Here is a 26,538-nt window from a genome sequence, read left to right as displayed (position 1 = left end):
TTCAGTGATATCATGTTATTTGTCTTTCTAACTTATTTAGTATGATAATCTCTAAGACCCTACATGTTGGCGCAAATGGCATTATTTCATTTTTTTGATGATGGAGTAATATTCCATTGTATATATGTACCACATCTTCGTTATCCATTCATTTGTTGATGGACATTTAGGTTGTTTCCATGTCTTGGCTACTGTGAATAGTGCTGCTGTGACCATAGGGGTTCATGTATTTTTCTGTATTATAGTTTTATCTTAGGTGTATTCCCAGGAGTGGGATTGCTGAATCATATAGTAATTCTACTTTAGTTTTCTGAGCAAACTCCATACTGTTTTCCATGGCAGTTGCATCAGCTTACAATCCCACCAGAAGTGTCGGAGTGGAATCCAGGACTCTTGATTCCCAGTTCAGTGCCTTTCTGTCATATCATGTTTTTTTCCCTACTATCTCAATCCAAAAATAGTTTATTTTTTAATTCTCCAATTTGTTTTGGCAGTGTAGAAATAGCCCACATCTTGTACAAAAACCAGATGCCACATGAGTAGTTTTCTAAGAAGGACAGTTTGTATAGTGTGATATGCTATGTGTATAGACAGCAGACTTGCTTCCCTCCTCAAGAGTTTTTCTTTAAAGGATAAAAGAATGTATTTTGAAGACTTCAAGCTAAGTGCTGTTCCCACTATAAGGCTGAGAGACCAAGGTAAAAAGACGTTTTCTAACAAATTATTTTTCAGTAAAGTAAAACATAATTGCATTGCCCTCTATCCTCCTGGCATTCTCTTGGTACATTATGCTTTAACTGATGCCATAGTTTATTTGCCCATGACAGTGAGCATAATGCTTTCCTTTGGAGATATTTGCTGTTGTCCATGACATTTCTTTCTCCAGGAGATCTTCCTGACCCATGGATCGAGTCCAAATCTCCTGCATTGCAGGGAGATTCTTTATTATCTGAGCCACCTGTGCCTTTCTGCATAGGACATACATGATAGAAAGTTATAGATAATATGCCTTTAGTTTATTCAAAAGGAAAAGACTAGATAGATCTTTTTCTGTTCCCTGTATATGAGCTTCATTAGAACTTCTCATGTTCATTACCACCAACACCCTGCTGTCGTTGAAAGGATGAAGAAAGGTCAGATTTTTGTTTTGTTGTTGCTGGAATATAGAAATGGTTTTATCATGAGCTCTGGGTTGTCTGTAGTTTAGATGATGCCTTGTCATGGTGGTGTTGTAAAGGATCTTTCTGAAGCGGGTATAGCTGGTGGGAATGTCCCAAAGGATGTATAATTCTTAGATTCGACAGCTATAGAATAACAATTTCCAAAGGCAGAACATTTATTCATTGAACACATTTCTTAATTGAGCATTGACTTCTAGATATGAGGATCTAATGGTAAACAAAGTAAACATGTATCTGCTCTCAGTGAAGCTGACAGTCCAGTTATGGCTTAACTCTTCACTGTCGCATGCTAACTCTTCACATGCTATTCTGTATTGGCTTCCTTGGGGTGTTTTTTTTGTCTTTTTGTATTCAGCAGTGACAGTGGTGATTCCCTTTTCTCTCATTCCCCTGCCCCCTTTTCCTTCTAATCCTTCTTTCAGTTTTACAATAGGTGAATGTTGATATAGATCCTTACTCTGTGAGGTCCTTTTTCTTATTTTAGTTTTGTCTTTGCCTCTGTTGTATGCATTAACTTTGGAACTTTTTTAGTTTAAATGTTAGAATTGGGAAAGAAAGTGAACATTCATATCTTCCAAGATTAAACTGCCATTTCAGAATTCTCATGGGTTACATGAGAGAGCCTGCATCTTCTACCTTATCGATCCCCATAGAGGGAGTTTCTCCTCTGATGACAGGTAGACTTAAATACCTGAGCGTATTCTAAGCCTGGGCTGAATAGTAACAGAGCACAGCACTATGTGCAAAGATGTGTTTTGCTTGTGGTCAGGGTGTAGGTATACCATCTGAGAGTCAAAGTTGCATGAACTCTTTCTGCTTTAGATGTCACCATGGAAATTATGCTTCACTGCTTTGCAACATACTTGGCACTCCCGAAAGAGATAATGTGTCTTTTAGGGAGTCCAGTTTGCCCCTGGGGAGGAAGGTGGGTCTAGTAAGTGGATAATTGGCTTCTGACTACCACAGCCTCACTCCTGAAAACTCACAAAGCCTTGTTGTGAGGTGGCTGCATGTCAAATAGGATGTTACATGTTTCAGATGTGGGGCAAATGCTTTAAGCTGTAATTGTGTTATGAAAAAGAAAAGAAACCTGAGTATTTAATTCCGCCCCCCCCCCCCACAATTCCAGTAGTAACCTTCTTTAACCTGTATTTTGACTTGTTTTATCCTATAAAAAGACAAACGGAGCATAGGATGTTACTGTCAGAGGTTTACACACATGTGTTTTTAAGGCAGTGTGTTCTTAGTGGGAAAGAACGTCTCTCTTCAAAATTACCTTTTGTTTTATATTTTTCTACACGCGTAATTTTCTCATTTGAATTAATATGTGTAATGGAAGCCTAAGAAAATCAGAATTAAGTAACATTACTTACATAAGTATTGTTCACATGCCTTAATAAACACAATTTGGATTTGGCATAATCCCAAATGTGAGCCATCAATATTATAAACAGACACTCATCACGAACTAGTAATATGTCCCAGAAGGGACATGGGATCTAAAAAATACCAGGCAGAATTTTTGTTTAAAATCCACATCCCAGTTAGAAAATTTTTATCTTGACGGTTTCTTCTGAAACTCAGTGAGGAAAACTCTGGTATCAGTGATTCATTTCAGTTCAGTCACTCAGTCGTGTCCGACTCTTTGCGACCCCATGAACCGCAGCATGCCAGGCCTCCCTGTCCATCACCAACTCCTGGAGTCCACTCAAACCCATGTCCATTGAGTCAGTGATGCCATCCAACCATCTCATCCTCTGTCATCCCCTTCTTCTCCTGCCCTCAATCTTTCCCAGCATCAGGGTCTTTTCCAATGAGTCAACTCTTCGCATGAGGTGGCCACAGTATTGGAGTTTCAACTTCAACATCAGTCCTACCAATGAACACCCAGGACTGATCTCTTTTAGGATGGACTGGTTGGATCTCCTTGCAGTCCAAGGGACTCTCAAGAGTCTTCTCCAACACCACAGTTCAAAAGCATCAATTCTTCGGTGCTCAGCTTTCTTTATAGTCCAACTCTCACTTCCATACATGACCACTGGAAAAACCATAGCCTTGACTAGATGGACCTTTGTTGACAAAGTAATGTCTCTGCTTTTTAATATGCTGTCTAGGTTGGTCATAACTTTCCTTCCAAGGAGTAAGCGTCTTTTAATTTCATGGCTGGTATCGGTGGTAGAGGCAGGAAAAAGCCTTCAACCCAAAGAAAAGTACTGGATTAGTAATTACTAAATGGAGCAGTTACAATGTTTTTCGTCCTTTCTACCCATGATTATACCTATTTAGGACTTTCGCCTGGTCTCTGCTGCCATGCATTTATCAATTTTCAGTTTCATCCAGGAGAAGCATACATTTAGCTCTGTTATGCACTTTTCTCTCTGGCATCTACTTCTGTGGGCCAGTACACAGCAGAAGAAAGAACCAGTTTAGGATGACTCTGACCTGGATTATAAATGCTGAGAGACAGAGGCCCTGCGCAAAGTATGGCAGTCTGTCTGGAGCTCCCTCGAGGTACTTCAGAATGCTTTGTGTTACTGTTTTCTCAGATTTGACTTGCGTGTGATGTACCATGGGCTTCCTTGATAGCCCAGCTGGTAACGAATCTGCCTGCAATGCAGGAGACACTGGTTTAATTCCTGGGTTGGGAAGATCCACTGGAGAAGGGGTAGGCTACCCTCTCCAGTATTCTTCAGCTTCCCTTGTGGCTCAGCTAGTAAAGAATCCATCTGCAATGTGGGACACTTGGGTTCAATCCCTAGGTTGGGAAGATGCCCTGGAGAAGGGAAAGGCTACCCACTCCAGTATTCTGGCCTGGAGAATTCCATGGACTGTACAGTCCATGGGGTCACAAAGAGTGATGTACCGTGTCCAGTGTTTACTATTCTTTTACATCTTTTTTTTTTTTCATATTTTAAGAACTACTTTGGCTTAGGTTCAGGTATATTTACTTTTGAAATTGAGGGGCCAGAAGGAGATAGGAGGACAGATTGTAGAGTTGCTGGCAATTTGCTGCTTATTTGCTGATGCCCTGGTCAACCTTCTCTATTGTGTTACTATTAGAGTATCTTATACTTGTTAAATGAGTTGATGTTGTTGTTCAGTCGCCCAGTCTGGTCCGACTCTTTGTGACCCCATGGACTGCAGCAAGCCAGGCTTTCCTGTCCTTCACCATCTCCCAGAGTTTGCCCAAGTTCACGTCCATTGCATTGGTGATGCCATCCAGCCATCTCATTTTCTGATTCTCTCTTCTTCTGCCCTCAATTTTTCCCAGCATCAGGGACTTTTCTGATGAATTGGCTATTCACATCAGATGATGTAAATAAATGAGTTACCCCATGGTAAATTCAAGAAATCTTGAAGAAAAAAAAATGTTGTTTTTCATTTCCATTGCTGAATCCCAACCTCTCTCTGCCAATGTAAATACTGTGAATCTGGTTATGAACTTCATAACCACCACAGGCACAGAGTGGTGAAAAATAGAATGCTCAGTGGGAAATTTGAAGGAAAACTTAAAATGCTGACAGATTAGTAGCTAATTAACATGTTTAAATTTCTTTGACTCTTCTGTATATCTTGGCTTCATTGGCATCTTTACTGCAGCACAGTTCTTCCAACTCATTATCCATTTCCTCATTTTATCCAGAGTTTGTATATTGAGCTGTTTGTTTTATTTATGTTGAAGGTAACTTGTTCATATGTTTCTTATGTCACTTAACCATATATCGCTCATGGATAAGCTATTTTACTTTTCTTTATCCATTTGCTTTCCATATATTTCAGAGTAATCCTAGGATGTCTGTAAAACTACATGATATCCAATATAGTAAAACAAAAGCTTTAAAAGTAATACATACAAATAAAAACAGTGTCAGATTTCCTTTTATAAGTGGTTCATCTTTTAATTCCATCATTGGCTTTTATATTAAAATAAGTTTTCATTTATTTCCATAATTACTTAAATTAACAATAAAAATTATCCTGTCTACAATAGAATGGTGTTTATATCAATATAAATAAGAAAAAGCTATATATAATAATCATATAAATTATTTCTGAATATCATTCAATACATACACACAAAACTAAAACACCATGAAAAAGCATTTTAAACCTCAGTTTTTAGTAGGTAAAATCATATGTATAACAATGGTATCATAAACACCAATGAGACATTGATTGTTTTGTTAGCTTCTTTGTGGTATAGAAGAGGTAAGCTGAGGGATATTTGAGTGATGGACCTTCTTTAAGGAGCTGACAAGACTTTTTATTACTTAGTTGACAAGTGATGTGTATTAGACACTGTTCAATTATATTTTTGCCTCAAAATAGCCTTTGAAGTTCTGTTGCAGTGTGAACACTGGTTAAGCACAACAGTAGAATAGCTTCTCCCCTAACCTGCATAAAGCCAGCAATTAAACCTTAACAGCAAAACAGATGAAACATCCCTAAACCATGACCAAATTCTGAACTACCCCTGCATCTCTGCCCACGGGCCTAGCCAGGGTGGACCCCATTTTCGGTTTTTATCCATCTCTCTGACCTACCTTCTGACTTATTGCAGAGGCTAATCAGTGGATTAATTGTAGAACCACATGAAAATTTCTGGTATCTTGACAGATCTGCCATTGTGTTATAGGATTTGGACAGAATAGTTAAACCCTTTACCTTATGAAATAAAGGAAATTGCACATGATTGAAACCAAATGGGAATCGGCACTGTGTACTGAGGTTTCTTTCTGCCCATATGTCTTCTTTGGCATGTGTGATATTGAAAACCCATTTTCCTCTGGCCTGGAGCCACCTTAGCTGTTTGGTGCAGCTTCTATCTGAAGGACATGTGGCTTGTATTTGAAGGATAGAGAAAAAAATATATTTGCATTTTCTTTAGTGTTTTCCTTTTCTTATGCTTGCTGTCAGATTTCCAGCCTGCGCTGACCTTGATCTGTGAGCTTGTTTCTCCTGTCTGCAGAATGGCTGTTCGTCTAGGTGCACACGACAGTGCTTTCTAGAACTGCCAGAGGCGAAGGAACACAATTCCCAAGCCCAGTAAACAGTACAAGGGGATGAAACTACTAAGCGTAAAATTAAGCAGCCTGGCATTTTGCTTTGTATTGAAAGATTTTTAAATGACCGGGTTCAATGTTTACCCTTTTCTCTGTCACTTAGTCTCTCATAGCATGTGCAGTTTATCCACGGACGATAGACTTCCCTCCAAATACAGACATAAAACAGATTAGCTGACTCTCCATGACTGTTTAAAATGGCTCAGAATCACTTATTTCATAATCTTTTAAAATTTTATAGACACCTTGAGAAGGAAATGGCAACCCACTCCAGTATTCTTGCCTGGAGAACCCAGTGGACAGAGGAGCCTGGTGGGCTGCTGTTCATGGGGTCGCACAGAGTCGGACACGACTGACGCGGCTTAGCATTAGCATCTATACTAACAAAATAAAGTAGAGAATTAGAATTATCTGGATAGTTGATGCTAGAGAGGGATTTGCCTTGAATTATCTGGGTAACTGCTTTGATTTGCCACTTTACTTTGTTAAGGTGGACGTGGCCTGTGAATCTCTAAGTTAATTCTGTCTAAACTCATTTCAAATTTTAATTTCCAAAATATGAAAAATGCACTTGACTGTTTTCCTTTTCTTTCCTCTTTTTTTCTGTTATCACAGTCTCTCCTGGCTATACAAGCACTTTAATTTGGGCATGGTTGTTTTGATTTGTCTCACACTGCTCTTTCCCCCAGTGTAGTCACTGAATTTTTTAACATGGGATTCCTGTTATTTTCATTATTTGGTCCACATCCCTGCATCTGTATCCTCGAAATCAGTGATCACTCTCAGTGAAGCTGGAAGCCAGGACTCAGGAGACTTGGGACCATTAACACGGTAAGAACTGTCCCTTCACAAAGGCCACGATGGGATAGTCAATAATACAGAAGGCTCAGAAGGCCTGAAAAGCACACCATTCTGTTGTACATTGTTAACTGTGCATGCCTCTTCACCTGTCAGTCATTTATGGTTATATTTATGGTGGCCTGCTATTTTTGGTGGCATAGCATTGACTTTGAACCCTGGAAGTGATAAATTTATATATCATTCTCCCTTGAATGGGCTAATTAAACCCCATGTGTCTTGTTTGACAAACACAAACCCTTCTTCAGTGCATCTTCCCAACCCAGGGATAGAACTCAGGTCTCCCACATTGCAGATGGATTCTTTACCAGCTGAGCCACAAGGGAAGCCCAAGAATATGGAGTGGGCAGCCTATCCTTTCTCCAGCTGACCCAGGAATTGAACCAGAGTCTCCTGCACTGCAGGCGTATTCTTTACCAGCTGAGCTATCAGGGAAGCCTATTTGCTTAATAGGGTTGGCTAATTTGAAAACTCAGTCCCCGAAGTGTTTTTATTGTCATTACTAATTGTTATCATCATCAGGATTGACTGCTCTGTTTTTGTCAGTTGCCAGATTTTTTATTATCGTAGGTATATTCCAGGGTTATGTAATTCATTTCTCAAAGCGGGAATGGACATTCTCTAATTTGACCACTGAGGGGACATCCAAAATGTAAAAATGTGATGAGAGAAAGGAGAAGGCTTATAAATAGGTGTGGAGTCATGGAAGCTTCCTTAATCCAGGTGCCTTCAGCAGGATCCCTCGTGCTGTGCCCATGGGCAGGAGGTAGAGGTGAGTGGGCAGTGGAGCCTCTGGCAGTAGATTAGCAAGCACTCCCTTGATAAAGTCAGATGGTCTCCTCACTGCTTAGGCTGGTTGAGCTCAGGTGGGAACAGGGACCCAGTCTTTCCAAATCGTTCAGTTTTTCATGAGAAGCTTATTCAAGTATTTATGCAGTAGTCCCCTAAATGTTAAAGACTTGTTAGGAGTAGTAGCAGGTTAGATTTGGCTCATGAGCTGGCAGTTTTTGGCTTCTCTCTTTGACTTTGAATTTTCAAAATATCTTAAAATATTTTCATAAAGTTTCAATGAAAGAACCATCATCACAGCCCCGCCATTCTAACAAATCAGTCTTTGGCTTGTCCATGTACCTTCCAACCTTCAGCTACCCACGTGCATTTCTTGCTACTGTATATGTTCTTGGAGAAGAGGTATACAATTCTGCATTTTCCTCTTTTCACTTAAAACATTATTGTAAGCATGATCTTCTGATAGTCTGTTTTCAGAAAAGTCTATGTGATTTGGGGAGAGAAAAATATAGAAACGGGAGTAGTATTAGCCTGTACTACAGGGGTTTTTGCTTTCTGAAACCAGCATGTAAGACTGAGATGGTCTCATCAGTATCTGTCTGTTGGTGTATTTCAGACTTGAGTCTTTGGTTTTGACAGGGCCATTTGAAACCTGTGGACACTGCTTTCAATTTGATAAAAGGGAATGTAGAGGCTCTTGTGGGCACCAGGCTGGTTTATGTTAGCAAGTTGCCTTTGTGATTTGGGGTAGCACACGTTTTCTTTCTTTCTTTTTTTTTCTTGAACAGTTCAGAGGTCTTTGAGGGGGAAAAAGGCATAATAACACCATAAGTGATGCTTAGTGTCAAGGGTGCCATTGGTACATTAAGTGCCATTACTGACTTCATAGTTGATGAGCCCGTTTGGAGACTTCTAGAGAAAGCTGACTGGTGCTACTAGCACTCTAGGGACAACAGCAGTTTTTCCTTCTGAGAGAACTTCATTTCTTTCCCCTTGCATGATATTTTTACTTAACCACTTTGGAAGAGGTGCTGTCTACTCCCATCCTGCTCAGACTCCACAAACTCACTTCAGTTCTTTGTAGGAACAAACTGGCAGGAATAGGCAACTAGAAGTCAGTGAGTATATACCTTGCTAGGTGCAGGTTTCATAAGAATGCGAGGCAATTGACATTGAAGAAATGATTTTTTAGAAAAACTGAGCACTAAGTTGGCTCAAGGAGAAGGCATTAGAAATAGCTTAGTAAATCTTGTCCTTGTTTTGAACTTAGGAACGCTCCATGCAAATTTATGTGTTTGTTTCCATAATACATATATGAGAGTTCAATTTCAGAAGGATGTTATATTTCAGTTTTTGAAATTCCACTTGAAATGCCTTTTTCTGTAGAAGAAACATCTTTGAAAACAGTTACTATTAACTCTAACATTTCATAAAACATGAGACTGAGAGAAGAGCTTGGTAATTCCTAAGAACTCTGTCATCATAAATTTGCATATTTGTGTAGAATCTGGACTTTTTGAAAAATGGATTATCTTTCAGACGATAACTCAGGAACCAAATCAACACATCTGGTTCTACCTAAAGGGTACACATAAATTCTGTCATTCATTTGCCAAAGTTTCAAACCAAAACTGCAGTTTTCTTTTCAGAGCCAAAATTGCCAAACATTTCTCATACAACCCCTGTAAGTGGTGCATTTGGAAATTGTCATACTTAATATGCCCTTTTATTAAAAAAAAAAAAAGGTTAAATAGTGCTTTAAAAATATCAAGTATAACAAAAACTTCTTTTATTGATTAAGAGCAGTTAAGTAAATTTTCTAAATTGAGTGAATAGGTAGTAGATATATTTAAGAACTTTTCAATTATACTAGTATGATTTAATTTCTAAACTTAAGAGTGTCATAATTTGTGTTCCAATTTCTGCTTCTGTTGTTACAGCCTACTTCTCATTTATAATTTACACCTGTGGTACTTTTCTCTTTCTTGTAATTAGTTTTGGTAGAACCAGTTAATCATTTCTCATTGAAGCATACTGAACAAAGAACTGTTCTTGGGTTTCAAAAAAGCCTATTAATAAAAAAAATTTGAAAGACTGGTCTTACATATAAATATCGATGAAAACATTCTAAACATACTATTTGCACCTGGAATCCAAAGCAATATTAAGAAGATAGAATGTTATGCTTAATTGGGATGGATTCAAAAATTCAAGGATATTTTTGTACAGGAAGATATGTTACCTTAATTCAGCATATTAAAAAGTCAAAGAGGGAAAAGTAAACATTGCAGTATATACTGAAATGATACTTTCACAATATAAACATCTAGTCTCATATTTTAAAACTTAGTAAACTAAGAATAGAAATGTTTTTCTTAAAATGATAAAAAATATTAATTTCAAACAAGGAGCTTACATCTTTTATACATGAGAGTGAAGCATTGGCACTTTATAGCTCTTAAAGAAACTTTGCTTATGTTTAGTTGAATACACGGAGAAGGCAATGGCACCCCACTCCAGTACTCTTGCCTGGAGGATCCCATGGACGGAGGATCCTGGTGGGCTGCTGTCTATGGGGTCGCACAGAGTCGGACACGACTGAAGCGACTGAGCAGCAGCAGTTGAATACACGTCTTTCTTCCTCGGGAAATGACAGGTCCCTTAAGAGCAGGGAGTGACATTTGTAGTTCTGTCCATATAGTAGGTATTTGTTAAATGTTTGTTGAATGAATCAAGTATCACCCTACTTTTTACAGATGAGGGCACAGAGGCACAGAGAATAAGTATTTTTTTCAGGTTCACACAGGTTGTAGTTACAGTGCTAGGACTGCAAGTTGATACGACTTTCCCCAGTCTATACTTTAGCCCTGTATCATCTCTAACAAAGATTGCCATATGATACATGACCTACTCCATATGGCTATTGCTTTAAACAATTAATATCTGTAAAGCACCGAGAAAGGAGTCTGGTATGTATTAAGAATATGTGAGTTGTAACTATTACTGTTTGATTTAACCCTACCCTTAATCCCTAACCATCAGATACTCAACCAGAAATGAATCTATTTAAGTGATAACCATTCAGCCCACATTTATTCTTCTTATGCACAAAGATACCACACTAGGGCTCTTCTCGTGTTTGACGAGATTGCTTAGGCTTCCCAGTGACAAAGCTAAAGCAGAGACTGCACTGGCCTGTAGAAACTAGGAGAGTATTGACATCAGAAAGTTCACTGTACACCAGGGCATAGGCTAAGCATTGTCTCAGACCTGATTCAAGAGGAAAACTTTCAAAGATAAAATATGTATTGATGTGATAACATATCATGGAGTCTCTTATGACAATAACATCCATCCCATAATATCCTTAACATAATTGTCAGGGGGAAGATGACTGATGTTTGTCTTTTGTGACAAGAGGACTGGTGGAAGGAGATTAATACAGTGATACAGTTTATTTCTATCTTCCTTTTGGACCTGGCCTTAACACCATCCCTCAGTTCTACTTTCCAATCAGTCAGGGACACTCAAGCTCCCCTGCATTTTATTTGTAATAATCTCTTACTATAGCAACAACATCAGTTCATTTTATACAATTAGAAGATATAGACAAGCAAAAATAAAAAAAATCATATTCCTACAATCAGAATATGCATTAGCACTCTTAATACCTTAGTGTATATTCTTTCACACAATATATATGTCATCATGTAAATGACAAATGATGTCATACTGTGTAAACTGTTGAACTTGCTTTTCTATTCAGGTATCTATTTTTCATTTCAGTACATTTTCATCTTACCTAGTGTCTGTATCATCTACACATTTCCCCAGTTGCTCCCAACATAATGCTATTATATTTAAAATTGATGCCTGTCCTCCCAGCTGTCAACATCTATCAACCAAAACGCTTCCATCCATAGATTTTCTCTGGAGAGGTGAAGCCCCTCCCAAGGGAACTTTACAGAAGTACGCAGTGAGTGGATTGAGGGTCTTTCAGGCTTCCAACTTCACATATACTCTAGATCACAGTTGGAACAGAAGTCTGCTATTCTCTGCTCTTCAATTTGAATATTAGGCCTCCATATAGTCAATATTAAGTCTCATGTAGATGCAATACTTTGGGTAAAATTCAGATATTTGATAAACTCTGCCTTTCCCTGATCTCCTAACTGTCTAGTGAACTATGAACTCAAGAATAAGACAACTAGAGTAATGTATCCATGATCAACTTGTACTGGCTGCACCTATTCACCACTTTTGTCTCCTGATTTGAGGAGAGGAAAATGTGCTCAGGGGCCACGTGGGCTTAATGCCCAAAAGAAAGTCCTCAGGACTTTCAACTTCATCCACAGTTGGGACTCCATTGGATTCTCTGGAACTACATGAACCTCAGATTATTTTTATCTCTTTTTGGTGAAAACATTGCTATCTTTTAAGGTGCTCTGATGAATCAGAGGCTAAAGGGAAGACCTTAAGGAGGTTATAATAAAAGTGAAAAGGTACGGTAATGCAAAACCTTGGGGGGAATTTAATAAGACTATTAAGATTTTGTATATATGGAATTGCTTAAATGATCTTTATGTAAAGAGCAGTTGACAGATGCTCCCAGCTAATTGGACTTCAGGGAGACTGAAATCAGTGGATTCAAGGCTGATTAGAAGCCAATCTCTTTGGAAATTAAAATAAAGTGTGTATTACTGGGTTTTCTCTTTATGTAGCACATGGACTGACGAGTTAAAAACTGTTGCTGTCCTGTCACTCTGTCTCACATGCTTGCTCTCTGACAGGAAGTCTTATTTATTTATTTTTTTAATTCAGTTCAGATGGACTTCCTACATGGCTTAATGTGGCCCATGTCTGAGCTCCAGGTTAGGGTTTTGCCAATAGAGGGAAGTTTCTCATATGGTAAATTAAGAAAGAGGCTTTTAAAAAAGAGCCTGGTTTAAGTAAATACTGCACTGTTCCAGTTTTATTCCTGACATCAGAAAATCTTTATCATCATCACTGCCCATCCAAAGTAAGGAAATCCTTGAGGTTGGGAAGCAACATCAATGATTCTGAAGGATTGAGTGATATGATGGATTTCTAAATGTCTTTATTATTCAGTGTATTCCTTTTGGAAATGGCACTTAGAAAAAGTTTGGGGGTGATACTCTGGAGATGATCTGTTTGGCATGACACTCGCATTGGCCCAAACCATTTCGTCCAATTAGTAACTAGTGATTTGTTTGACAGAGGAGACACAAGCAACAAGAATCCAGAAAAACTGTAGGACTGGGAGGAGCTCAGTACCCTACCCGGCGGGGGGCGGGGGGGGTGTCTCTCCACCCTAAACAGAAAGAAGAAGAATGAAAATGGGCTCTGATGTGGTTGCTTCAGGGACCAATAAAAGTTGCTAAGCTCATTTGCAGAGAAGGTTACTGGACTTCTTTTTTATTTCTCAGCACAAGCTAGCAGTATGGTAGTCATCTTTTCTAGTTTAATGGAAAAATAATTGATGTATATCACTTCTTAATGTGCACAGCAATCACTCTTTAATGTGCACAGCATGATGGTTTGATTTACATATATTGTGAAATGATTTTCACAATAGGTTCAGCTAACATGCACCGTCTCATGCATGCTAAGTCACTTCAGTCATGTCCTACTGTTTGTGACCCTGTGGACTGTAGCCCGCCAAGCTCTTCTCTCCATGGAATTTCCCAAGCAGTGCTGGAGCAGGTTGTGATGCCCTCCACCATGGGGTCTTCCTGACCCAGGGATCGAACCCACAGCTTTTATGTCTCCTGCATTAGCAGGCAGGTTCTTTACCACTAGCGCCATTGTCTCATATGGATGCAGTAAAAACAAAAGAAGAAAAGAAAAAAGAAAAAACATTTTCTCCTTGCAGTGAGAACCCTTGGGCTTTACTTTCTTAGCACCTTTCCTGTATATCATGCAACAGTGTCAGCTTTCATCATCATGTTGTATAGCACAGCCTTAGTACCTAGTAGTAGAAGTAGTACATCTACTTCTGCTTTATTGACTATGCCAAAGCCTTTGACTGTGGATCACAGCAAACTGTGGAAAATTCTGAAAGAGATGGGAATACCAGACCACCTGACCTGCCTCCTGAGAAGTCTGTATGCAGGTCAAGAAGCAACAGAATGGGACATGAAACAACAGACTGGTTCCATATCGGGACAGGAGTATGTCAAGGCTGTATATTGTCACCCTGCTTATTTAACTTATATGTAGAGTATATCATGCGAAATGCCTGGCTGGATGAAGCCCAAGCTGGAATCAAGATTGCCGGGAGAAATATCAATAACCTCAAGATATGCAGATGACACCACCCTTGTGGCAGGAAGCGAAGAAGAACTAAAGAACCTCTTGATGAAAGTGAAAGAAAAAAGTGAAAAAGCTGGCCTAAAACTCAACATTCAGAAAACTAAGATCATGGCATCCAGTCCCATCACTTCATGGCAAATAGATGGGGAAGCAATGGAAACAGTGAGAGACTTTATTTTCTTGGGCTCCCAAATCACTGCAGATGGTGACTGCAGCCATGAAATTAAAAGACGCTTGCTCCTTGGGAAAAAAGCGATGACAAACCTAGACAGCATACTTTGCCAAAAAGGCCTATTTAGTCAAAGCTGTGGTTTTTCCAGTAGTCATGTATGGATGTGAGAGTTGGGCTATAAAGAAAGCTGAGCACCGAAGAATTGATGCTTTTGAACTGTGGTGTTGGAGAAGACTCTTGAGAGTCCCTTGGACAGCAAGGAGATCCAGCCAGTCCATCCTCAAGGAGATCAGTCCTGGGTGTTCATTGGAAGGACTGATGTTGAAGCTGAAACTTCAATACTTTGGCCACCTCGTGCGAAGAGCTGATTCCTTGGAAAAGACCCTGATGCTGGGAAAGATTGAAGGCAGGAGGAGAAGGGGACAACAGAGGATAAGATGTTTGTATGGCATCACCGACTCGATGGACATGAGTTTGAGTAAGCTCCAGGAGTTGCTGATGGACAGGGAAGCCAGGCGTGCTGCAGTCCATGGGGTCGAAAAGAGTCAGATATGACTGAGTGAATGAACTGAGTACTTGATTATCTTACAACTTGATTTTGTACCTTTTGACCACCTTCATCCAGTTTCGCCTATCCCCACCCTTTTCTTCTAGTAACCACAAGTCTGATCTCTTTTTCTATAAGTTTGTTTTTTTTGGATTCTACATATCATTGAGATTATACAGTTTTGTCTTTTTCTGTCTGATTTATTTCACTTACCATAATGTCTTCACGGTCCATCCATGTTGTTACAAAGAGGAGGATGTCCTCATTTTTTGTGGTTGAATAATATTATATATTTGTGTGTGTACTACAATTTCTTTATGCATTCATGCATTGACATCACCATATTCAACATAGGCTTTCTTCAATATGGAAGTTAGTCTGAAAATTCTTCTGGGACCATGTGATGGCATCATGCCGTCCAAGACTGAGTTCTTCACAAGTGGCTTGTAGAGGCGAAGAGAGTCAGGCAGACATGCCCTGATTTATTCTATTTTTTTTTTAAATAAAGAAAGTAAAAACTATTTCTTAGGGAACCAACTTGCCCTCACACTTCTCACCCATCTTCAGAAAAGGCAAGTAGGGACTATTTATTTGTTCAGTTGTTCATCACATTCATTCAATAAGTAGTGGAGAATTCATTGTACAGCACAATAAATGCTAGACCCGCAAGGAGGGCAAAGATCAAGGAATTCTTCTAAATTTCCAGTAAATTGACATATTTAACTTGAAGCCATCTAAGGAAATATTTCTATGAAATTATAGCTCTGAAATATTTGTACTCAAAGAAGTAAGCAATAATGTAATAAAGCATTTTTCCAGGTCATCTATAATTAATTTGTATATTCCTATGAGAGAGGTGCTTTTGATTCACCACTACTGTACCTAGAGTCTTGACACATATTAGGTCCTTTGTAAATGGGGGAGGGGAAGAGGAGGAGTGTGGGGTGTAGACTGTATATGAAGGGAAATGGAGGAGGAGCAGGAGGAGGGGTGTAGGGTATAGACTGTATGTGAAGGGAAATGGAGGAGGAGGAGGAGGAGGAGGGGTGTAGGGTATAGACTCTATGTATGTGAAGGGAAATGGAGGAGGAGGAGGAGGGGTGTGGGGTGTAGACTGTATGTGAAGGGAAATGGAGGAGGAGGTGGAGGAGGGTTGTGGGGTGCTGAATGCATGTGAAGGGAAATAGAGGAGGTGGAGGTGAAGTGTGGGGTGTAGAAGCATGTGAAGGTGGCCGTAGGAAAAGAGATCTGAATCTGGGTGGCAAGTATGGTGTTTTAGACAGCTGAGATTCCTGGGTCCTGTGTCTGGTGGCTTCTATTGAGTTTACTTGGCAGCTTATTAGAAACACACATACCTAAGGCACAGGTCTGAGTTGAGGTCTGGTCACTGCATTTTTATGATGCTTTCGAGGTTTGAGGACATGTTTGTGGGAACCATTGATCTGATAAAAAGGACAGAAGGTCTGAATGAGGATTGTCACAATACAGAAGGAAAGACAGACTAGATGAGGAAGGGTGAAATGGCTTTGATGTTACATATGGATATGTCCAAAAAGCATGTGAAAAGATAGGACTTGGAGTTCAAGGATGTTGAGGACTTTGGAGTTATCTTTTGCAGAAGATATGTGGACATCTTTGGGATCACCTACAGTTAGAGTATAGAGGTGAGAGGAGAAGAAGTAACTCTGGTTGAGGGAATGTCTATCTTTATGGGGATGGAAAGAATAAGGAGCCTTCCAAAATTATAGTGAGAGGCAGAAATGACAGAGTTTTAGGGTCAGGAACACTGAAAGAAATATCATGCTATGAAGGAGCCAGTGGTCACCACAATCATAGAGATCAAGGATGAGAAACATGAACAGACCTTGGGATTTGGTGACTTGGTCATCATTTTCATCATCATCATTTCTGTTATTACTGCTTGTGCTATTTTATTAATATTTCCATAGGCTGAGTTCCTAGAAGTGAAGGGAGTTCTAGAATAAATGCTGTGTTTGATTCTTGCGCCATGTTGGCATACTGCTTTCCCAAAGAACTTACTCGTTTAAAATGCCACCAGCAGTGGATGAGAGTACCTCAGCCACATTGAGTACTAGCATTACCAATGACATTTCTTAACTACTGCCTTCCAAGTATTTATCACACATCTCTTTCTTATAACCAAAACCAAAAAAAAAGTTACGAGCAAAGATGCTCTTTAAAGGAAGAATATTAAGGCAGTCTACTCTGGAGTCTAAAAACGACGGGAAGAAGAATGGAAACCACCACAGTGCTGCTGAACAAGAAATTAACCGCTCCTCTGAGAGCAAAGTTATACAACACAGACATCATGTCTCTTACTCCAGGTTATACTTTCAGCAGAAGGCCAGGGCTTGCTTTGTTTTGTTGGTTTGGTTTGAATTTTCACTTCCCTCTATCTAATCAAGTGAAGCTGAGCAAATAAACTTGAGCCAGTGAGAATTTTGTAGGAGACTGGATAGTGATGATTAATAAAAGATTTAAAATATAAACTTCTGTTCGTCTCTCGATAGGTCACTGCTAGTTTGCAGAATTTTGATGTTTTGCCTATTCTTTTTCTTTAAAAGAAATATTGAAAAGCGGATGGTTCCCTAAATTATAAACTGTTACATGGTAGGCCTTTTTAGATGAGATGCCAGAGACTGTATTGTTTGGCATATTTAGGGTCAAATGAGTGATCATTTTCCATGATGCGGTGAGCTTCTGTACCTAGAGTTTTGAAACTAAGTTGAAAAATGTGACCTTAAACAGTGTGTCCAGAACTGCCAATCCATTCATGGGAGCCTGGAGCCATGGTAATGCCAGATTAGCTAAGGAGTTACTGAGTTTGCACAGGATGTGTGCAAAGAGCAGCTTCTGTATAAAAGAGACCTTTGTAGAAGTATTTTAGGGAAGTTGAAAGCCTCTATTCCAGTGTTGTATGAATGGATAGCACTTGGATCCACCAAGATATGCAAACCCTAAGGCTGGCCCAGGAGAGACCCAGAAGTGGGGACACAGTTGGAGAACACACCTACGGGGAAGGTCTTTGCCATGGAAGGGCCGCACCTTCTGGCCACACTTTCTGGAATAGCTAGGGCTGGGAACAATTGCGCAGTACTCAAATCACTTCAAGCTAAGTTTTGAAAACTGAGAAGTTTCACGGTAACGATACTTTTAAAGGAAAACCAGGTCATCTCTCCCAGGCAACCAAAATCTACCCAAGGGCCCATACCAAGGAATGAGGAGTGTGAGTCATGTTTGACTGTCAGAGATAATCTTCCAATCTACTGTTTTAGAGAATCAGTTTAGAGCATTCATAAGTCTGCATTCCCTTGATTTTTTTTGAAATAAATATAAGCTTTATTATAATCAGTGAGAAAAATATAAAGTAGAGTCACCTACTATGTGCCAGGCACTGAATTAAGTACTTTATGAATATTAGCTTCATTTAATCTTCACAACCATTCAGTGATATGTACCCATTTTGCAGATGAGAAACATGAGGGGTTTGTCTCTTGTCCAAAGCTTTTACATACCATGTGGCTGGTAAGGGACAATGGAGGGATTTGAACCCAGTTTCTCTGAGCATGTGGCTTAACCAATATGCTGTGCTGCTTCACTAGCTGGTTTCAATTTTCCGTGGTGGATTATCAGATGAAACTGGCCAGTCACCCAGCAAGACAGGCCAACAGCTTATGCTTGCATGTTATGAGCCAGAGGCATGGAATCCCTGGCTGCAGGTGTAGGTTTCTCTTCACTGGACTTGGGAGATCTTTGGGTCTCACTGATGCCCATGGATGTCTAAACTCCAGGGTGATCTCTCCATGCCAAGTGTGAGCCCAATTTGAAGGGATGAGGGAGCATCACCAGCTCATGCTTCCTTTCCATCTCTTTGCCTGAGATGAAGATCAGCCTCTTGGGGCCTCAGAAAGATGCTCTCTAGGCTATTAGACAGCAGGAGGGACTTTGCCTCGAGCAGTCCTGGGGTGTCTTCAGATGCTTCAAGAAAGACCCATTTCAGGAAGAAAAGTCTACTTCTCTGATCCAGGGGGAATTTAAAATAATACCGAATTTCTTCCTCTGAAACCTTGAGCTTTTTGCCTCATTGGGTAATTTCGTTTCTAGTACCTTTCATGTGTTTTCCCCTAATGCTGTGTGAGAAGGTTGCGAGGGAGTTCTGGGTCCCCAGCCTGACCCTCCTGTATTTTCTGTGGTCCAGACATCTGAGTGAGCGAGGGTACATGGCCCAGGCCTGTGTGGAGCGTAGTAGGGCTGCAGAGACAACCTGGTGGGCGTGTTCTCTAAACCAGCCTTTGTTTGTTTTTCTTCTACCTTGTGCTCATCTCAGGTTTCACTTCAGTTATTTTAGTGATTGATAGAAAAGAAGAAATTTTTGTTTTCCTAAAATGCTTGGGAAATAGTACATGAAAATCCCTAGCTGTGGTATGTATTTTCATTTGTTTTATTATTACTATGGACTGGAAAAAAGACAATGTCTGTGCCATTACTAGTAATAATTTTAAAAATAATACAAGGTGTGCTTCTGTTGATTCTAGAAAGCTAGGGAATGTGGGATTTTGGCTAAATGGTTATATAGCCTTTCTTTCTCTCTCAGAGAGACACACACACAATCTATTTCCTGGAAATGTTAAAGAAATATGGTCAAATATGTCCAATGCTGATACTAAATCTATATACTAAAATAATGTTTTAGAAACTATTTAAAAATATATGTGTGTGTAAATTGTGTATATAATATATATATGGCATATGCATTGTATGTATGTGACACATATACATTACCCATAATAATCCTAGTACTGAATACTAGTGATAATATGTCCATTTTACAGATAAGGAAACTGAGGCCCAGAGAACTTAGGTAGCTTAAGCAGGGTCACACACAGAGCTGGTGAGTTGGTGGGCTGGTCTGTGTGCTTAACTGCCAGAATCTACTGCCTCCATGAGTGGATGTTTCCTGGGTGATGCAGGAGGCACTTCAAATTTGGGGGGTAACTCAGAACTCACCATTAAGAGCCTCAGGTAGGAGTTTGAGTGGTGGCAAAAGCTCTGGACCAGGACTCAGGCCAACAGAATTTTAACTCTAGTCCTACCATTTGTGAGTTGAATATACTTGAGCATGTCTCCTACTGAATCTCACTTTTCTCATTTACAAAATGGAGATGGTGATAATCTGCCCAGAAGCTTCTTTGAAAGGTCGTGAAGACAGTTTATGTCATGGATGTGAAAGACATCAGAAAACACTTAACATGTTCTATAAATATTCAGAAAGGAGTTTTTACATGGCACAACTAATTTCAGAATTATAAACTAAAACTTCATCATTCTTAGCCCAGTACTCTTTGCACTCCTCTGTGCTATACCAACTTATCTTTACACAGATTCACATGCTGTTCATATTAGTTCCTTTTCTGAAGAAACAGGAGATGATATAGTGGTAAAGAACTCACCTGCCAATGCAGGAGACACAAGGGATGCAGGTTTGATCGCTGGGTTGGGAAGATCCCCTGGAGTAGGAAATGGCAACATGCTCTAGTATTCTTGCCTGGGAAATCCCACGGACAGAGGAGCCTGGCGGGCTACAGTCCACGGGGTTGCAAAGAATCAGACACAACTGAACAACCGTGCACACCACACACACATACTTCCCCTTGAAATATAATCCTCTCATTACTATCATAGAGAATGTTTACTGCACTCAGCAATCATCTTTTTCCTTCAGATTTGAGAAGTGTTACTCTTTTTTCATCCCTCTTGCCTAAGAGACTAGACTCCTGTATCAAAAATGAAAATTCCTTTGTAAATTTTAATCGCGAAAAGTCAGACCTGCTCAGAATGGAAGGGAGTCTCATTTGACGTGGGCAAGGCCTGAGGGTCAGCTTGAAGAGGCTTACCTGGCACCATCCAGCAACACAGCAGTAATGTGGCCAAAACCTCAAGTGTCCAGACTTGCAGCCCAGGGCCAGTTCTGCTTTCATTGATGCCACTTGCATGGAGATGCTGTGGATCTTTGGGGTTTATTTGTTTTAGATGTTTGTTTTATTCCTGATAGATCTTCTACAAGGAATGCCTTCCCTCTCTAAGTGTTTGTCCTCCATTACTTCCAGAGAAGACTGCCTAAGCTGGGCCTGTCAAAGTTTACCCAAGTGGATTTCTTGCCCAAGGAGGTAACGTCCTACTCCAAGGAGACCCGGACTCCTCTGGCTACATGTCAGTCTGCAGGTAAGCTATTTTTGTTTACTTTCCACGTGATCTTTGAAGAATTGCCAGGGACCTCCATCCTTCTTGTTGTATCATATCTTACCATAAGATGTCTTCCCAGGACACAAATGTAATGATATACCAAGAGCTGAATCTCCTTTGGCCTTGGTTTTGGAAACGCTGGTGAGGAATTAGTGGTACTCCTCCAGAGGACCTATGAACTTTAAAATGGGTCACTTAGTGAGGTCAGACTTCGTCAGCATGTTATGAGGACAGGGAAAATCACCAAAGGAAAATGCAACAAAAACTACTCAGAATTTTATTGACTAGAAGAGTGTGTACATGAGACTCATCATTTGCAGGAGTCAGCAAACTACAGCACCCCCCCCTCACCCCCCCGCTTCCTGTTCCTTGAGATAAAGTATTTGGGGATCCAGCCACACTCGGTTCTACATGTTGGAATGACTGCTTTCTCACTCAGTAGGGCTGAGTACTTATGACCCACATGGCCTAAAATCTTTATTGTAATCTGGCACTTTTCAGAAAAACTTTGCCAGTCAGTCAGAAAAACTGACTTGCTTTGCCAATTCAGATGGCAATACACTAGAATTTCTTACCACAATTTAAAAAGACTTTCCGTGCAGGGGGCTTCCCTGGTGGCTCAGACATCAAAGAATCCTCCTGCATTGCCGGAGACCTGGGTTTGATCCCTGGGTTGGGACAATCCCCCAGAGAAGGGAATGGCAACCCACTCCAGTATTCTTGCCTGGAGAATCCCCATGGACAGAGGAACCTGGTGGGCTATAGTCCATGGGGTCCCAAAGAGTCCAGCAGGACTGACCGACTGAGCATAGCACAGCGTGTGCGGGCTCCATGTAGGGGCATGGGAACTGACCTTCAGGTCTCCCTCATGCGTATCTGAGAATATCAAGTGGAAAATGTACATGCAAGTCCAAGTATGTTGTAAGAATACACTAATAAGAGAAGTTGAAGATAATCAGTGAAAATGCTTTCTAGAAGTAAAAAATGACAGCGAACCTAAATTAACCCAAGGCAGAAGCAGGAGGTGTGTACACTTAAAATAGGATAAGTGAAGATTGCGTTGTTAGAGGATAGCGCTGTCATTATAGCTGAGCAGATTCTCTTTTACTTTGTTGTTTTTTTGCCTGGTGCCTTGAAGAGGATGTTAGCATTCTAGATTCATTGTTGTTGTGTAGTAAAAACAAAAGCCATGAAGATGAAAATTTACTTGCATTCCCTGCTTTAGTCAGTTCAGTTCAGTCACTCAGTCATGTCTGACTCTTTGTGACCCTATGGACTGCAGCACTCCTGGCTTCTCTGACCATCACCAACTCCCGGAGCTTCCCCAAACTCATGTCCATTGAGTCGATGATGCCATCCAACCTTCTCACCCTCTTGTCGTCCCCTTCTCCTCCTGCCTTCCGTCTTTCCCAGCATCAGGGTCTTTTCTAATGAGTCAGTTCTTCCGATCAGGTGGCCAAAGTATTGGCACTTCAGCTTCAGCATCAGTCCTGCCAATGAATATTCAGAACTGATTTCCTTTAGGATTGACTCGTTTGATCTCCTTGCAGTCCACAGGACTCTCAAGAGTCTTCTCCAACACCACAGTTCAAAAGCATCAATTCTTTGGTGCTCATCCTTCTTTATGGTCCAACTCTTACATCCATACATGACTACCGGAAAAACCATGGCTTTGACTAGATGGACCTTTGTCAGCAAAGTAATGTCTACTTTTTAATACGCTGTCTAGGTTTGTCATAGCTGTTCTTCAAAGGAGCAAGCGTCTTTTAATTTCATGGCTGCAGTCACCATCTGCAGTGATTTGGGAGCCCAAGAAAATAGTCTCTCACTGTTTCCATTGTTTCCCCACCTATTTGCCATGAACTGATTGGACCAGATGCCATGATCTTAGTTTCTTGAATGTTGAGTTTTAAGCCAGCTTTTTCACTCTCCTCTTTAACTTTCATCAAGAGGCTCTTTAGTTCTTTTTCACTTTCTGCCATAAGGGTGGTATCATCTGCATATCTGAGGTTATTGACATTTCTTCTGGCAATCTTGATTCCAGCTTGTGCTTCCTTCAGCCCAGCATTTCACATGATGTACTCTGCATATAAGCTAAATAAGCAGGGTGACAGTATACAGCCTTGACATAATCTTTTCCCAATTTGAAACTAGTATGTTGTTCCATGTCCAGTTCTAACTGTTGCTTCTTGACCTACATATAGATTTCTCAGGAGGCAGGAGATGGTATCCCCATCTCTTTCAGAATTTTCCACAGTTTGTTGTGATCCTCACAGTCAAAGGCTTTGGCATAGTCAATAAAGCAGAAGTAGATGTTCTTCTGAAACTGTCTTGCTGTTCTGATGATCCAGTAGATGTTGGCAATGATCTCTGGTTCCTCTGCCTTTTCTAAATCCAACTTGAACATCTGAAAGTTCTCAGTTCACGTACTGTTGAAGCCTAGCTTGGAGAATTTTGAGCATTACTTTGCTAACGTGTGAAATGAGTGCAATCGTGTGGTAGTTTGAACATTCTTTGTCATTGCCTTTCTATGAGATTAGAATGAAAATTGACCTTTTCCAGACCTGTGGCCACTGCTGAGTTTTCCAAATTTGCTGACATATTGACTGCAGCACTTTCACAGCCTCATCTTTTACGATTTGAAATAGTTCAGATGGAAATCCATCACCTCCACTAGCTTTGTTCGTGTGATGCTTCCTAAGGCCTACTTGACTTTGTATTCCCTCCTTGGTTTACAGCATATGTCGATCAGTACACTTTGGTTTGTGCAAGTTACAGAACTTTTTAATTTTGGTTTCAAACACCTAAGGTCAGAAGTCAGGTGAAATCGGGTTCCTGAAAGTAGAGTGCTGCCTGCCGGCCTCCTGCAAACCTTCCCCAGTGATGCTGGCAAGCGGGCTGAGGGTTCCTTGGCACCAGGACCTCCATTTTCCATGTGTGATAATGAAATGAACTTTAAAACCAACTGTCCCTCTGGTGGTGAAATGTTAAACCACCTACTTCAATGAACCTGTGAACCTTACAGGAATGTGGCAGAAAATACAGTTAGGAAAGCCTTTGTGAGTTCAACAAGTCTCTCCCTATGCCTCCAGGCAGGTCAGAAAGATCACTAAAAACAATCTCACTACCAACCCAAATGTTTGTTTGAGTTAATTTGCTGCCAGAGGTATTTGCAGACCTGTAGCCTGAGGTATGTTTATTTAGCCACAGGTTTGACCCTTCAGTTCAGTCGCTCAGTCATATCTGACTCTTTGTGACCCAATGAATCACAGCACGCCAGGCCTCCCTGTCCATTACCGACTCTCAGAGTTTACCCAAACCCATGTCCATCGAGTTGGTGATGCCATCCAACCATCTCATCCTCTGTCGTCCCCTTCTCCTCCTGCCCCCAATCCTTCCCAGCATTAGGGTCTTTTCCAATGAGTCAACTCTTCGCATGAGGTGGCCAAAGTATTGGAGTTTCAGCTTCAACATCAGTCCTTCCAATGAACACCCAGGACTGATCTTTAGGATGGACTGGTTGGATCTCCTTGCAATCCAAGGGACTCTCAAGAGTCTTCTCCAACACCACAGTTCAAAAGCATCAATTCTTCGGCACTCAGCGTTCTTCACCGTCCAACTCTCACATCCATACATGACCACTGGAAAAACTATAGCCTTGACTAGACGGACTTTTGTTGGCAAAATAATGTCTCTGCTTTTAAATATGCTATCTAGGTTGGTCATAACCTTCCTTCCAAGGAGTAAGCGTCTTTTCATTTCATGGCTGCAGTCACCATCAGCAGTGATTTTGGAGCCCCAAAAAATAAAGTCTGACACTGTTTCCACTGTTTCCCCATCTATTTCCCATGAAGTGATGGGACCAGATGCCATGATCTTAGTTTTCTGAACATTGAGCTTTAAGCCAACTTTTTCACTCTCCTCTTTTCACTTTCATTAAGAGGCTCTTTAGTTCTTCTTCACTTTCTGCCGTAAGGGTGGTGTCATCTGTATATCTGGAGTTATTGATATTTCTTCCGGCAATCTTGATTCCAGCTTGTGTTTCTTCCAGCCCAGTGTTTCTCGTGATGTACTCTGCATATAAGTTAAATAAGCAGGGTGACAATATACAGCCTTGACATACTCCTTTTCCTATTTGGAACCAGTCTGTTGTTCCATGTCCAGTTCTAACTGTTGCTTCCTGACCTGCATACAGGTTTCTCAAGAGACAGGTCAGATGGTCTGGTAGTCCCATCTCTTTCAGAATTTTCCACAGTTTATTGTGATCCACAGAGTCAAAGGCTTTGGCATAGTCAATAAAGCAGAAGTAGATGTTTTTCTGGAACTCTCTTGCTTTTTCGATGATCCAGCGGATGTTGGCAATTTGATCTCTGGTTCCTCTGCCTTTTCTAAAAACAGCTTGAACATCTGGAAGGTCACAGTTCACGTATTGCTGAAGCCTAGCTTGGAGAATTTTGAGCATTACTTTACTAGCATGTGAGATGAGTTCAATTGTGTGGTAGTTTGAGCATTCTTTGGCATTGCCTTTCTTTGGGATTAGAATGAAAAGTGACCTTTTCCAGTCCTGTGGCCACTGCTGAGTTTTCCAAATTTGCTGGCACATCGAGTGCAGCACTTTCACAGCATCATCTTTTAGGATTTGAAATAGCTCAACTGGAATTCCATCACTTCCACTAGCTTTGTTTGTAGAGATGCTTTCTAAGGCCCACTTTGACTTCACATTCCAGGATGTCTGGCTCTAGTTGAGTGATCACACCATTGTGATTATCTGGGTCGTGAAGATATTTTTTGTACAGTTCTTCTGTGTATTCTTGCCACCTCTTCTTAATATCTTCTGCTTCTGTTAGGTCCCTACCATTTCTGTCCTTTATTGAGCCCATCTTTGCATGAAATGTTCCCTTGGTATCTCTAATTTTCTTGAAGAGATCTCTAGTCTTTCCCATTCTATTGCTTTCCTCTGTTTCTTTGCATTGATCGCCGAGGAAGGCTTTCTTATCTCTCCTTGCTATTCTTTGGAACTCTGCATTCAAATGGGTATATCTTTCCTTTCCTCCTTTGCTTTTTGCTTCCCTTCTTTTCACAGCTGTTTGTAAGGCCTCCTCAGGCAGCCATTTTGCTTTTTTGCATTTCTTTTTCTTGGGGCTGGTCTTGATTCCTGTCTGCTGTACAGTGTCACAAACCTCTGTCCATAGTTCATCAAGCACTCTATCAGATCTAGTCCCTTCAATCTATTTGTCAGTTCCACTGTATAAACATCAGGGATTTGATTTAGGTCATACCTGAATGGTCTAGTGGTTTTCTCCACTTTCTTCAATTTCAGTCTGAATTTGG

General features: G+C 40.5%; 1 protein-coding gene and 1 long non-coding RNA gene across 6 annotated transcripts in view; one reads left to right on the top strand and one right to left on the bottom strand.

Annotated features, from left to right (window-relative positions):
* The window catches only part of LOC145528333 (cytoplasmic dynein 1 intermediate chain 1-like), a 130,382-nt gene that overhangs the window by 86,754 nt on the left and 17,090 nt on the right, over window positions 1-26,538 (top strand). For 4 of the 5 annotated variants that reach the window (XR_014070297.1, XR_014070296.1, XM_081546636.1 and 1 more), the window contains one exon: window positions 21,072-21,186. Coding sequence is in view for 2 of the 5 variants with exons in the window: in XM_081546636.1 (XP_081402762.1) it covers window positions 21,072-21,186 (115 nt within the window). In the remaining 3 variants the exon portion in view is untranslated. Of the gene's footprint in view, window positions 1-7,017; window positions 7,076-21,071; window positions 21,187-26,538 lie in introns of those variants that run through there. The other variant, XR_014070298.1, reaches the window with a different exon arrangement.
* Window positions 7,639-26,538, bottom strand: part of LOC145528341 (uncharacterized) — a 78,091-nt gene continuing 59,191 nt past the window's right edge. The window contains exons 2-5 of the long non-coding RNA XR_014070306.1: window positions 16,808-16,901; window positions 16,299-16,385; window positions 10,308-10,551; window positions 7,639-9,469 (exon numbers count right to left, since the gene is read on the bottom strand). This is a non-coding gene — a long non-coding RNA (uncharacterized LOC145528341). The remainder of the gene's footprint in view (window positions 9,470-10,307; window positions 10,552-16,298; window positions 16,386-16,807; window positions 16,902-26,538) is intronic.

This window comes from Giraffa tippelskirchi, chromosome 12 (genome assembly GCF_054371585.1).
Source record: "Giraffa tippelskirchi isolate mGirTip1 chromosome 12, T2T-mGirTip1v1.2.pri, whole genome shotgun sequence".
Taxonomy (NCBI): Eukaryota; Metazoa; Chordata; class Mammalia; order Artiodactyla; family Giraffidae; genus Giraffa; species Giraffa tippelskirchi.
This window is presented reverse-complemented; position numbering and strand designations above follow the sequence as displayed.